This window comes from Ips typographus, linkage group LG1, assembly GCF_016097725.1.
Source record: "Ips typographus isolate SLU linkage group LG1, UJ_Ityp_2.0, whole genome shotgun sequence".
In the NCBI taxonomy this organism is placed as follows: domain Eukaryota; kingdom Metazoa; phylum Arthropoda; class Insecta; order Coleoptera; family Curculionidae; genus Ips; species Ips typographus.
Genome location: NC_138422.1, coordinates 15919731 through 15934884, shown reverse-complemented (window position 1 = coordinate 15934884; position 15154 = coordinate 15919731). Strand labels below are relative to the sequence as shown.

Sequence of the window (15154 nt, the reverse complement as noted above, 5' to 3'; positions counted from 1 at the left end):
GTGTAGGCATAGTTGGTAATTTTTTAAATAATAACCTGACAGTGTAATTACCCAACTAAAATAACAAGCTTGTTAAACTTTCGGACTTTCTGTAACAGCCTAATACACAGGGAGTCGTTCGACTTATTAAGTAAAAGTTTAATACTTAAATGCTGTTATTTTAGACTGAACAATCAATCCGTAACACTGAGTAAAATACAGTGTCTTAGAATTAAAAACTAAATGTTTGGTGTTGTTTTTCTATATCAGATATCAATGCAATGTATCCGATGGAAAAAATATATCTCTAGTTTTGTTTTCCGTCATTTTATTTTCTGAATAATTATATCTATTAATTTTAGTGACTCTTGAATATTTTGAGATATCTTCTCTTCTGGTACTATGTCTAAAAAATTTAAACGTTGGTAGTCTCGATGACGATTTGATGTCTATTATTATACATTTCTGAGCCAAGACAACCTCTTACTTGCTATTGCCATAGCATTGTCTTTCCATTACAATCTAAAAACAATGGCCATAGATTAATTGATAAGTACAGACAAGTTTCCTTGCTTCCTAATGTATTTCGGCCGTTTCAGTTGTAGGTAAACTCTAAGAGATGGCGCTAATACAGCTCGTCATTGCAGACATAGTTGCCAACTTTTGCAGTATTTCCTATAATCCGCTTTCTTTTGCTATCCCATCTGAATTGCTTAAGGAAAGCTTGATTTTTTCAAATAAATTTGAGTTAATTTACTCGTATTTTGAAAACTAAACATGATAAGAATTTCTGGTTTCAGGTATCGATAATAAAGATTCTATTTATTTTAAAAGTCACAGGACTCTTTTTTAACGTCAAAACAGAATCCTGAGGCTCACGTGACCGTTTTTTAGTTTTAAACTGATCCACTAAATCACGTATCTATTTGTAAGATTAAAATGTAATTTTTAACGTCACGTGACAGTTTTTATGTTTAGACTATTTTTTTCAAATCACTTGACTTTTTTAACGTCAAAACAGATCCTGAAGGTCACGTGACTCTTTTAAGATTAAAAATGGAATTTATAATGTCACATGACAGTTTTAAATGCCAAAATGTCATTTGAAGGATCACGTAATCGTTTGTCAGTTTTTAAACTGATATTTTGTGACCTGACACGTGACCCTCTTTACAGTGCAAATTATACGAAATCATAAAGGTCACGTGACTGTATTAGATGTCAAAGTATTATTCGAAGAGTCACCTCTGACTCCTTATAATGTACAAATGGTCACGTGACGATTTTCAAAAATAATAGTTATTTGTATACCTAGGCTGGGGGGGGGGGCTAGAATGGTATTTTTACGTTAAATAATAGACTGACTCTTACTTGTCAGAAATAATTTCCATTTTTTCATTTACGCAAAAATGAAATTGAGAGACGAAGATTGCTGTACTGATATGGATGGGTGTACTGCTGTAATTGGTGCACACAGTGATCACATAGAAAAATCGTAACCAGCAAGCAATAATAAGCATAGACGGTGACATAGTGATTGTTAATTTACTTTTTCCCTGTATTTCTTTTTCGGACGTAGGGCCGTAAAAGTGCATTTTACGGCTGCTAAACTGTACGTGAAGTGACTACTTCACGTCCGTTTGAACAAAAAATATATTTTTAAAGGTCACGTGACTCTTTTTACAGTTCATAAAGTCGCATAACGAATTGTCAAGTTACTATTTTTAAATGTTAAAGCGAAATCCTGAAGGTCACGTGACTGTAAATATCAAAATAATTTTTAAAGGGTCCCGTAACCGTTTTTCAGTTTGAATTGAGATTTTTTAAATTACGTTACTCCTTTTAATGTGCAAATGGTCACGTCACGATTTTCAATACTCAAATTTAATTTTTTAGTCCACGTGACTCTTTTTTAACTTCAAAACGGATCCTAAAGGTCACGTGACTCTTTTAAGATTAAAAATGGATTTTATAATGTCACATGACAGTTTTGAAAGGATCATATGCTCGCTTTTCAGTTTAAAACTGATATTTTTAAAGACACACGTTACCTTCTTTATAATGCATTTTTAATTAAAAACGTGTAAAAATATTATTTGAAGAGTAATGTAACTCTTTTTACAGTTCATAAAGTCGCATGACGATTTTCAATACTCAAATTTTATTTTTAAAGGTCACGTGACTCTTATTTAATGCCAAAACGGAACCCTGAAGATCACGTGACTGTAAATGACAAAATATTATTTGACGGGTCACGTGACTATTTTTAATAATTAAATTTAATTTTAAAAATTACGTGACCGTTTTTTAGTTTTAAACTCTAAATCTCGTGACTCATTTTAAGGTACAAATGGTCACGTGACTGTTTTAAGATTAAACATGGAGTTCATAATGCATTAAGTATAAAATTTATCAATTTATGTATATTTGTGATATTATGTATTAAGTATAAATTGATGAATAATAAAAATAAACTAATAACAAAAAATAAATAAACTAAAAATACAACGAAGTGAAACCCAATAATTAAAAAAAACACACACAAAATCTATTATTTTTTACCTACAAACAAAACAAAAAATGTGATTTGTCAACTAGACAACGCCGCATTAAAACTGATGTTTTTTCCAACAGTCAAAAGATCGGAATTGCTGCGTCTGGCTTTAAAATTACGTGAATATGTGGCGGTCGCTATGCCTTTCCCTGATCACCTGGAGCCAACCTTGTCCACCGGTAGTTCCACGGCATCACAGACTTTAGTTCAGTGACGTATTCAGCAACCGTTTGGCAATTGTTATTGTTGACTGTCACTTAGAGCTTGAGCGTTCAGTAATTAGCCGCAAAACTCTAATTACGCTTCGTTTCCGTTTATACGTTTATTTTATTAGAAGTATTGTTGCATAATTGCCTCCTTTTATTTGTGGACATTAATACCCACAAATTGGTGACCCCGACGTGATCGTGGAGGCATTAGGATCAACTGAGGAGCAACATACTGTGAAGACACCAGGAAGTCTACTCCCAGGATTAAAAAATGAACGGAGACGGCCCAATCAACGAAGGCGCGCCTGTTTTCGCCGCCAGTAACATCAAAATCCCGCCATTTTGGAGAGTTCTTCACAGATGTCGCTATGCTCCCTGATCCTCAACCTTTTCTTGAAAAATTTAGACAACATATGCAATTAATTCGTTCAATTCCTGCCGCTCATCATCATAAGAAAGCTGCTTTTGTTCACCAAGATTTGTTCACTTGTTCTCATGTTTTTCTTAGAGTTGATGCCGTGAAGAAAGCTCTGCAACCACCATACGAAGGCCCCTATGAAGTTCTTGAACGTATTTCCGACGTGGTTTTCAAGATCAAGATCCAAGGCGAAGCTGTGACAGTCTCAACGGAGCGGCTTAAGCCAGCCTTTATCGAGCGATGTCCAGTCCAAGAACTTCAACAACAGTCTCAAGGTGGTTCAGGCAGACCTTCAACTTCGACAGCACCCCTACGCACCTACTCCCGGAAGAAGAAGGTCCGTTTCAGTGACCAGGCAGATTGAACTGGACTATGGCCAAGTCACTTGGGGGGGGAGTACCTGTGGCGGTCGCTATGCCTTTCCCTGATCACCTGGAGCCAACCTTGTCCACCGGTAGTTCCACGGCATCACAGACTTTAGTTCAGTGACGTATTCAGCAACCGTTTGGCAATTGTTATTGTTGACTGTCACTTAGAGACTTGAGCGTTTAGTAATTAGCCGCAAAACTCTACTTACGCTTCGTTTCCGTTTATACGTTTATTTTATTAGAAGTATTGTTGCATAATTGCCTCCTTTTATTTGTGGACATTAATACCCACAAATATGCGTTTGGTGGTGCCATCTCACGCTGCTTAAATTAATTTTCAGTTCCATTGCCACTGTCTATACTTATTGCCCTTGGATCTTACCGTTCAGAACGAGTTTTAACAGCGAATAGCGTTCTCCTCGAAGATATATCTTAAGTTTTCGTAATTAATAATGTTTATGAGCTCATCAATGTCTTGCCCCACTTTGAGATATAGGATTGGAGACTGAATGCAAAGTAACTTCATTATGGTAACACATGACTATAATGATATGCAATTTAAGATTTATTAACATTATTTTTATGTACCTATCTCCTGAAACTGCGAGTTATATGGTATAGAAATTAAACTACTAAATTTTTTATAATAAGCATTTATTTCAATTAAAATCTCATTAGCCTGGCTTCTATGGATGGCATCTGCTTATCGTCAAAATATATACAGCAAAATATCCTTGAGGTGGCTTTGAACCATTTTTGCGGACATCTTGTCCAGTTTGGGATTCAGTTTAATGTCAATGTAAGGTTTAACTTCAAAAACTTGCAATTGACCGTTAAAAATTAAATATTTAAACAAAGATTAAACTTTACAATGACTTAAAATGATGCTATTTGTTTTGGTTTAAATGGGAAAAAATACCAGGAAAAACAAACGGCCAAATATTCACAAATAAGGGGATTTTGAAAATAAGCTTCACAATTCTGTACTTGAGTGAACATCACAGTTTTAAATTATGTTTTTCGATTGTGAAGCTTACAAAAATAATGCATGAGAAATTAACAAACAGTTTTGCTAATCCGAAAAGTTACTTTAGAAAGTGGACCCATTTGATTGTGAAGTTATTTCAGAAAATCAACTGGGCCAAATGTCTAATGGTGGAGTTAATAAAGAGACACAAACAGTAACCTTAAAAATACAATTACTAACTAAGCAGAAGGGTCTCAAAACGTTTACCATCAGATTTAATTAATACAAATTTGATTTTTTTTAAACTTCTAACAAGGTTAGAAATATTGATGAAAAAAATAAAAACTGGTCCTTTTGAGACTCTTGCTTTGCTTGAACATACTTGCAGGTAATAGACAAACCGAAACCCTTTTTTATGATTTTCCATCAATAGTAAAATCTGAATTAAATTTTAAGAGATTAATAAAGGTATAAAAGCTTACAGACAAAACTCCTGTATTGTACTTTTTAAAATAAATCAATATTTCACTGCAGAAATACTAAAATAGCATTAATGCCTCTACTTGCAGCACTAACCATATATAACCAAAATATATTGACATAGAGAAACATCAACACAAGGAAAGAAAGTACACCAGGTAAAACTTTGTAAGGTATGTTCAAACATAATTTAAACTTATCTAGGTAACTAGGCTAAACTGATAAGTAAAAAGAACCCTACCCACCTATATGAATAAATTCATAGTTTCTTGCTAGACTCCAGATCCATGCTGAACATCTCCTGTACCTCCATCCTAGCCATGTGACCAGAAGCTTCAGTCCACCTCCACCTGAATTTTAAAAAATAGTTAAGTAACACATTTTTCTTTCAAGTCTGGATGTAAAAAAGTGAAAATGTATAATTAGAATTGGAAACTAAAAATTAAATGTGACTACCTAGTTTTCCTTTCACTTACAACAAAGGAAACCAAATTCAAAAGTATGTTACCTGATTGTCAACTGTTGTAGTATTAAAGTCCTCAGGGAAAGTTGCATGGTACAAGTCAGATTGGTTTTCATCCTTCCTCACTCCTCAGCTCCCTCAGGTTCCTTTCTGCACAATAAAACTGTTATTAAAAAAAGATAATTAAAACTTGATTATAATTCTCACCTGTCATAAAATAATTCACACATTACAAGGGTCCTTAAGGAAGTTGAAAAGTATGTCATCTCTTCAAACCTGGAACAGAAATGTAAGTTTTTTATTCAATAATTATTTAGGTATGATTGGGAGATGCAAATTTCTAATTTATGTTAAAAAAAAACTGAAATGAAACCAAAATGGATGCTAGGATGACCACACCCTTTTAAAGAAAGTAAAGCCAAAAGTAATTGTAGTTAATTTGGGTGATTCAAAATGGCGGAAACATGAACAACAAAAAAGGCGTAAACCATCACAAAATGGCCGCCATGGGACCCAGACCATCCCTTTTTACGAGGCATAAGAAAATCAATATTTTGGCAACTGATTGCCTGAAATTCGCTGTATATGCTAAATAATAAAAAAATGTTATTTTACAAATACAGGGACGTTTACAAATGGACCCACTATTCGAAAGCAAAATAGCAGCTATGGGAATCCTGAAAAACTAAATGGCCGGTAAGGCAAACTTACCTAACTGGTATAACTGCTCATTTTGAGTGAAAATTGGTGGTCGTGGTGGAAAACGTTGTCCGAACTATCCATTTTCCCAAACTTTGTCTTCAGACATCATTGAAAGTAGAGCTCGAATCAGATGAGAAAAGGCCACCGCATCATCAATGACGCAGTTTTTAAAATTATTTCTTTCTCCTTCTACAGTTGCCGTCGCATTAGATATAATCAGAGGCGTCCTATTAAAATATTCCCGAAAATAAATTCTTAAGCGGTCAAAAAGCCACTTGGCAACGTAGTACGGTTTTTTACTTGGGCACAATTAAAACAAATGCGGGTGCGGCCAGGGACAGATGGACCCTTTTACATGCTTTTACTAGCCGGCACTCTAAACGATGTTGCCAAGTTTAAAAAAATGTAGTGGCGGACAGGTTGAGTTTAAAAATTAGGTTAGGTTAGTTTCCGTTTTAGTCTGGTGTTTTGGTTGTATTGTTGATGGTCGCAGTTTGAGTTCACGTGTTATAAGTAAAAATCGTTAATTTGTCATAATGTCTCCAAAAAAGATTGGGAAGAAAGGTGTTGTGATACACAGCCAAGGGCGTGAAATTGTAAGTAACGTCTTAGAATTTATGAAGAAAGAAGCAGAAGGAGTTTCCATTCCTTTGAAAAACTACAGGTATTGTCTTTGATTAAAAACGACGAAAACGTTGAATAATATAATAAATATCATTTTAGAGAGAGAACTATAGCAGCTACAGGGGTGTCTAGATCTACTGTGCAGAAGATATCTAGAGAAGCACTACATGTTGAATGGGGAGGGCCAAGCTCATCATTTCAGACTCCTACAAAGAAGGGACAGATTAAAAAATTAAAATTGGATAACATCAAACCTGATGAAATCAAAAGAATCAGAGAAATTATTTATGATTTCTATATTCTTGAGAAAAAACTTCCAACATTAAAAGGTAAGTTTATAATACATTAGGTATACCTACAGAGTCTTCAGAGTTTTTCTAGCAGAACTTACCATGTTTTTTACAATTAAATGTAAGCCTAGTTTGCTATATGTATAAACCTTGATAATGTGTTAATTGAAAATTTAAAACAACAAAATTTAGACTAAAATGGGATTATTTTTTATCTTACAGGTATTTTGCAAAAAATTATTGACCAGCAAATCTTGACTGAATCCATTAGTGTAAGCAGCTTAGGGCGATTGCTTAAGAACATTGGATTTAAGTATGTTTTACATCTTGGCAATCATGTACATCAAAATAACTTTATCTTTTGTAGGTGGCAGGAGACACCAGACAAAAGAAAATTCTTGTGTGAATCATATGACATTCGCTTAAAACGAATAAATTTTTTAAAAAAATTGGTGCAATACCGCTCAGAAGGTCGCAATATTGTATATACAGATGAGACATACATTCACAGTAGTCATATTCATGACAAAGGACAAAGGAAACCAATTTCTAAAGGACAACGCCTTATAATAGTGCACGCAGGTGGAGAAAAAGGATTTATTGAAAATGGATTGCTTATATTTAAGTCAGGTAATATTTATGTACACCTCAAACCTACTTAAGTACTTCCTCCTGCTTAAATAAAATAAGTTTATATAACAAGTAATTAATAAGTTTAACCACATTTTACACATCATATAAGACACATAATGTTTGTACTATGATTTTTTTTTTTTTTTTAGGTTTAAAAACAGGAGATTATCATGATGATATGAACCATGAGAATTTCATGACTTGGGTAAAAAAGCAATTGCTTCCTAATTTACCTGACCGCTCAGTCCTTATTATAGACAATGCAGCCTACCACAATGTTACTGTTAACAAAAATATTACAACGGCTACTAAAAAAGGAGATATGTTAAGTTGGCTAGTGGAAAAAGGAATCCCAGCAGATCCTCATTTAACAAAGCCAGAGCTGTATCAAATCATACAAGAAAATAAATTTAGATTTCCTCCACAATATAACTTAGATAGGCTGTTAGAACAACATGGGCATCTTGTGTTGCGTTTACCACCCTACCATCCAGAATTAAACCCAATAGAAAAAATTTGGGCTTTGGTTAAAAATTGGGTAGCAGCTCATAATACCACTTTTAAATTGTCTGATACCGAAGCTTTAACAAAACAAAAATTTCAAGAGGTGTCTGAAAAAGAGTGGTTTGACATTTGCCAGCATGTAAAAAAGTATGAAGAGGAGCTCATAAAAAAAGAGCATATTTTTGATGATACAGTGGACCAGCTTATTTTTACTGTTAACACTGGTTCATCTGACGATAGCGATGAAGATTTTGGTGATGATGATGATGAATGTGATGCCAGTTTATCCGAAGAAGAATTAGGATGCTCACTCCTAGACTAAGTTTTGGATTTTTGTTTTATGTTATGAATTCGTAATTTGTATATGTATATGTATTTATAAATAAACAAAATTATCAAATTTATAAAAATATATGATTATTAAATTTAACAAAGATAACAAATTTCAAATATTACCTCTTCTTCATGAAACCCTGTATATCAAAAACGATGCAAAGGCAAGCTGAAAGTTACTTTGAGACTTCATTTTCAAGGTCTAGCTGCACTGTAGGACCTTCAAATTAAGAATAATTGAAAAAAGAAACCAGCTGCCTATTTTTATCTTCCAATAATTGATTAATTGCCCCAAGACAATGTTTTTTTGTGGTTAACATTGCCCTAAGTTAAGTTATATAATTTGGATTTAAACTAATTGGTATTTAATATTCTTCATCAATCATCACCCTGCAGCTACAGCAGAAAAATAATTTGCACAGATCTTTTTAACCGAAACACACTGTATGTTTTTTTAATTTACCCTTTGCTTGTTTTCTTGTTTATTTTTTAAATTAATATTTAAAGAAATGGGACCAGAGACCTAGGCCAATTTTGTTCTCAAAGCGTCAATATTATGTATGTATATGTATTTGGTTTGTTTTATAAAACCTACTTACCTATCCTGTTTTAATACAATTTATGAAATGAAAAAGCAAAAACTACACCTATTTACGTTAATTAAATTTCATTTCACTGAGCAGAGAATAGCACGCCACTGACTCGCTGCATCAACTTGGAAAGTAACGAGAGCAACAATGTTTAAAGCGAGAGGTACAGATAATGTGACATCATCATTTGATGACGCCTGTGGCCTTTTCTTAGGTGATTCGATCTCTAGAAGAAAATCCATTTTGTCAGTTAAGGTCGGTCCCATCGGCATGTAGTCTCTCGAACGGCCGCTGGCAAAATGACCGACTCGAGACTCGAGGGTGGCCGGTGGAGTTCAAAGTTGAAGCTTGTTGACACAATGCATAGATTAATACACTAGATAGATGTTAATCTCCGTGTTAATAAGGTGAAGCACTGTATGTATGAATTCTTTCGAGTCATAGGGGTCGCCACATGTTCACATTTGATGGTCGTCAGATGTCATTTTTACGTCTCTATTGTCATGACAGATTTTTAAAAGCGCCATCTGTTGGTAGACTTGCATAAACTGGTAGGTATTGGCGGGCTTTTTGAATTAAATTAAGTCTTTCTTTCATGGTTTTGGTTCAAGAAACAGGTAAATAAAACAAAGTCCAGTGTATGCAAAATATATTATATATATTTTAAGGAAATGAACATACAAAACACATACTCTACAAATCATTAAACCTATTTTCTCTTTGCCTCCTTGAAAACGTCTTATAGTAATCCTCTTAGTACCTTAACATTATAACGAATAAAAATAAACTTTACTTGAAAACTTACCTGCTATAAATTATTATTAACTATGAGAAGTAAAATAAATCGTCCTAAAAATTGTTTCCATAGTGAAAAGGTAACACTGTCTTTTTCCGGGTTAGGAAAACGAAATCGTCGGGAATGTTTTGAAGTGCTGCACCCCTTTATGGCATATCCCGCCTTGCCCATAGTAACAAAAAAGACCCAGCTAAAAGCTATAAAACAAAACTAAAAAACCTATTGTGCAAAAATTGCACAAACGAAAGAAAACACTATAAAAACACCGCGCACGAATTAGCTAAGAGTATAAATCACAGCTATAAATTAAAAATTTCAACCGTAATATCAATATTTTAATAAATAGACTTTGAAAAAATTTGAATTTGTCAAAAGTTGTTTACATCTTTTTCATTTTGTTTTGCTTAACCACAAAACCATCTAGATGTAAAAACAATACAGTGGCTCTCCCTGGGTCTCGAAAGAATCAGAGAACAAGGCTTCACATTGCCTATTTGAGATTAGTGGGCCTGACACAATGGGAGCATGCCGCATGGCAACTAGCGCCAATTCACCGCCCACTTCGATTTCCGGTGAAAATAGTGCGGGTAGTTTAAAATTCTAGGATAATATTTTCGCAAAACTACAAGATTATTCAAACGTACATTTGTTAAAGATTGGCTCAATCAGAACACAACCGCCAAGAAGTATTTATAATAAAAATTACAAAATTAAAATGTGTTTCGTTCAGTGATTAACCATAAATTAACAAGAGTTGTCGAAAATATATTGAGTTCATATTCATACTGTTTAACAAAAAACTATAGGGCAGCAATACCAGCATCAAGATTATAAAATTCGGATTAGCCGGTTGACACGGTTTTATAACTGCACAGATCTACGATATAAATATTTGCAAAATTGAACAGTAGAATGATTAACAAAGATATAATATTTTTGGTGGATGCAATGAATAAAAAAAATATAGCAGGAAGGAGCAATAGCAAACAAAGGGGGTGACAGAAACAAGGGGGAGAGGGGGAGTAATATGGCGGCCGTCAACTTTCGGTTGGCACTATAAAACACTATTATTATTGTCCACTGTACAACTTAATTTAAATTTGCAAAACTCAACTGTTAAAGAACCACAAACAAACAAAACAAATTAACACTAAATACAAACAACAAATTTTTGCGGGTTTGAAACTCCAAACTGACAATGACTTTGCGTCAATTCAACTGCGCAGTAGGCGAATACGCTATCAACTTCCGTCCCCCTCGCTTAATGCACAAACGAGTTATAATTTGTATTATTGTTACCTCCTGATACTTGTTCTTTTTCCTCATTGGGTGGATGTATGCAACCAAATATTCAAATACATAACCCATTCTGTCAAATGTACACATGTAAAATACAGTGTGGTCCAAATTGGTGATGCATGTATTGGGATTTCGAAAACGGTAAGAGCTACAGAGTCGGTTAAATGGGGAAAGTTTTAGAGAATTTTATGTGAAACTTATTTCCGGTTTCCAAATTAAATTATCTTTCTCCGTTTTCCGGAAAATTGGGAAAACGTCAGAGGCTGCATTTTAAACACTTTTTAACAAAGCCAAAGAGAGTTTTGAAACTAAGACATTATTAAGGCACGAGAAAAACGATGATGATGACGATGATCAAGAAGATGATGATGAAGACCATGAGATCCAGTGCAACGCGTCGGCATCATGCAACAGTTGTATTAAGTGTGCTTATAAAATTATATTAGAAAATTACATATGTGTACTGTTTACAATACCCGGAACTTTCAAAAGTATACAAATTTCTTCTAACCATTCCATTGACTCAAGTTTCTTGCGAACGAGCATTTTCTAAATTAAAACTTATTAAATGCACTCAGAAGCTGATATTTTCAACTCCATAGATTCAGACACCGTTATTGATTTGGTATCTTTGCCAATCCAGGCTCCGACATAAAAAGACTTCAAGTTTAATTTGTAAACAAGAACTTTATATTTGTTTTTGTTACTTTTTCTAACAATATTCAAGAATGATGCATTTTTCGATATTGTATGTATTATGCGCACAATGTGACTTTCATGCTTTCGAATGAGTGCTTCGAAATTTTTGCTTTCGAATGAATCAACTTTAGTATCGGCGCATAAAAGTTAATGTTTGCGCGCTTAATACATAAAGCTATTCCTTAGGAAATTAAGTAGGAAATGTTGATCATATATATATATATATACAGGGTGTCTAAAAAGTCTGGAATATTGCAAATATCTCGAAAAGTGCTGATTTTATTTTTCTCAAAATTTGCGTCTTGTTAAAGTAAATAACAGCGCATGACGTGAGGGTGAAATGAGGTTCGCAAGTATACAGGGTCAGTCACAAAGTATACCAACTTTCTTAATTCAAACCTAACACACTGTATATTACTTCAGATTTTAAGAGTACTCATAAAGACCAATTCAACGATATACGATTTTTTTTTTTTGATTTTTTTTTTTTTTTTTGATTTTTTTTTTTGTACCTACCTATAACAATGATAGGTGTAACAATGACAGCTAACGTCAATATAATGTTAAATTAATTGGCAAATTTTCCTATTACTGAAAATGGTGTTTTTGAGTGAGAAGGATACTTAAGATGTCAGTCTTTTCCTTCTCACTCTAAAACACCATTTTAAGTAATAGGAAAATTTGCCAATTAATTTAACATTATATTGACGTTAGCTGTCATTGTTACACCTATCATTGTTATAGGTAGGTACAAAAAAAAAATCAAAAAAAAAAAAATCGTATATCGTTGAATTGGTCTTTATGAGTACTCTTAAAATCTGAAGTAATATACAGTGTGTTAGGTTTGAATTAAGAAAGTTGGTATACTTTGTGACTGACCCTGTATACTTGCGAACCTCATTTCACCCTCACGTCATGCGCTGTTATTTACTTTAACAAGACGCAAATTTTGAGAAAAATAAAATCAGCAGTTTTCGAGATATTTGCAATATTCCAGACTTTTTAGACACCCTGTATATATACCTATACCTATAAACAATCTTTATTTTCCAACAGGAAAAAACGGCTATCGACCATTACGGTCTTTCTGCCTATGTATACATGTTTTTTAATAGTTATGTACAGTTAATCTTATTTCTAATTAATCTATACAAATTATACATTGAGTAGAAAGAAAAAAAAAAAAAAAGCTCCAATTAATTAAAATGTTCTAACAGGGTGACAGCGGGGAAAAGGTAACGGGATTGTCTAGTCTGTCTTGTTATGCATAGTGGATTTACAATTGTCCAGTTGTTTGGGTTATTTTTCCACTTGGTTTGTAGTTGTATGAGTCTGTCAGTTATTTTAGTCATGTTCGTACGTTCGTAGAGAAGTTGGTTGGATGGGTTTGCAGGATGTCGTATTTTTGTTATTAGTCTTAGAGCAATCTGTTCAGTAATTTGTGTATATTTTTTTAGTCTTGTCCGTAGCGTTTGCTCTAAGTAAGTATCCGTAGTCCAGGACCGGTCTACAGATGGATTTGTATATTTGAATTGCCATTTTTGTACTAATGCCTTTCTTTTTGTATGTTAGTGACCTAAAGTGTTTTGTTCTTTTAATGATTTCAGTCCGGACATTTTTAAGGTGTTTTGTGAATTTTAGTTTTTGGTCCAGTGTTATCCCTAAGTATTTTACGTCTTGTTTGGGATCAGTTGTGTGTCCGTCTGCGGTTATGTTTGGTGAGTCGTTTTTTATTTGATGGTTCAGTAATAAAAGCTGGTTTTTAGTTGCGTTAGGGTACGGACATAACGGGGACCCTCGCTTAGGACCATCGCTCCGACCAAAGCATGGTACTGTCGACCCTTGCTTTGAGCCTAGCTCAGGAGTGGTCATAACGAAGCTTCGACCTTCGCTAATTTGCGCCATTGCGCCTGTTAAACGGTAACGAGGCTGAGATAAACATGGATTATCTTCTTTATCAGATGAGGAAGACATTTTATGAAACCCAAGTGCTAAAATGTGGTACCTGTATAATCGATCACAATAAAGAACAGTGCATCCACTCAACAAAAAACGTTTCTTTATGTTATGGAGAATTTCATCATCTATATCAGGACTTAAGAAAAGATTTGGACCGTTTTTTTGAATATATGAGATTGAAGATATCTGCTTTCGATTACCTTTTAAACAAACTAAATGAGCATGCCCCTTGGTCCAAGGTCTAAAAAATACTAAGCTCGGTTCGATGGTGCCAGACCCTGGCTTCGACCTATGCGCGGAGCGCTACTTCGCGCTCCGTTATGACCATATACATTTAAAACTATGCGTTTATTATTTTTTGTGAACGATGCTAGGATACGATGCTATGGTCGGAGCGATGGTCGGCGCTCCGTTATGTCCGCCCACTTAGGCGTTAGTCTCCATAACGTTGATCATTTTTTTTTTAAATGTATGTATTGTAAGTGCTGGCGCCCTCTGGCTATGGCCGTCCACCGCCCTAGCAAGGGGCAAATTGCCACAATATTTTAAATAAATTATTTCTGAGTCAAGACCACTTCTTACTACCTGTTGCCCTTGGATCTTACCGTAACAGCGAATAGTTTCCTTCTCGAAAAATATATCTTCAGTATTCAAGTTTTCGTATATTAGTGATGTTTATGAGCTCACCAATATCTTGCGCCATTTTGAGATATATTGGAGATAAAAACCGTATTTTGGCGACGGATTACCGTCCTAGCCCTACTAGCTAGTTCACCTATAAACTGAAAACTAAGGAAAAAACAATCTGAAATGACTGTCTTTATGAACACAGCTTCCGAGTTGTTTCGCTTTCCTCAAACCGGGTTGAAAAATGTGACATGACGTCAGCGTTTGTCGTAAAAGTAGGTCGATTCCTAGTTTGTAACACCAGTTTCGTCGCAAAAATTGGGCTTAAATGCAAAGTAACTTCATTATGGTAACAAATGACATGCAAGCTAATTTAAGAATTATTTAGTCAAATTTTTACCCTTTGAGAATGACGTCATGCAGGTGAAAAAACCCGCATGTCTGGAATTAGATCACAAGTTTTAACCTACAAATGCTTTGAAAAATTAGTGTGTTCACAAGTGACTGATGATCAATTGGGATGACATCTGGAAACTGTTTCTTTTCGTACTCCAAAAAAAGCAGCACATTTAGAACTAGCATTTGGGCTTGCTCATTGTAGCGCTGCATTTTTATACCTTTGATATTTGTTTAAATCAAAGTGACAGTAAATGTCAACGT

General features: G+C 34.3%; 2 protein-coding genes across 2 annotated transcripts in view; one reads left to right on the top strand and one right to left on the bottom strand.

The window, feature by feature from the left end:
• Positions 1–5218: 5218 nt before the first annotated feature.
• LOC145730078 (uncharacterized) overlaps positions 5219–15154 on the bottom strand; it is a 124807-nt gene continuing 114871 nt past the window's right edge. The window contains exons 9-10 of the mRNA XM_081981103.1: positions 5484–5588; positions 5219–5325 (exon numbers count right to left, since the gene is read on the bottom strand). The gene's annotated coding sequence lies outside the window, so the exon portion shown is untranslated. The remainder of the gene's footprint in view (positions 5326–5483; positions 5589–15154) is intronic.
• On the top strand, positions 6296–8601 carry LOC145729818 (uncharacterized). Its single transcript, XM_081980742.1, has 5 exons — positions 6296–6804; positions 6864–7093; positions 7277–7367; positions 7422–7684; positions 7837–8601. The coding sequence occupies exons 1-5, from the start codon at positions 6677–6679 to the stop codon at positions 8511–8513; spliced, it is 1389 nt and encodes a 462-aa protein (XP_081836868.1). The 5' UTR covers positions 6296–6676; the 3' UTR covers positions 8514–8601.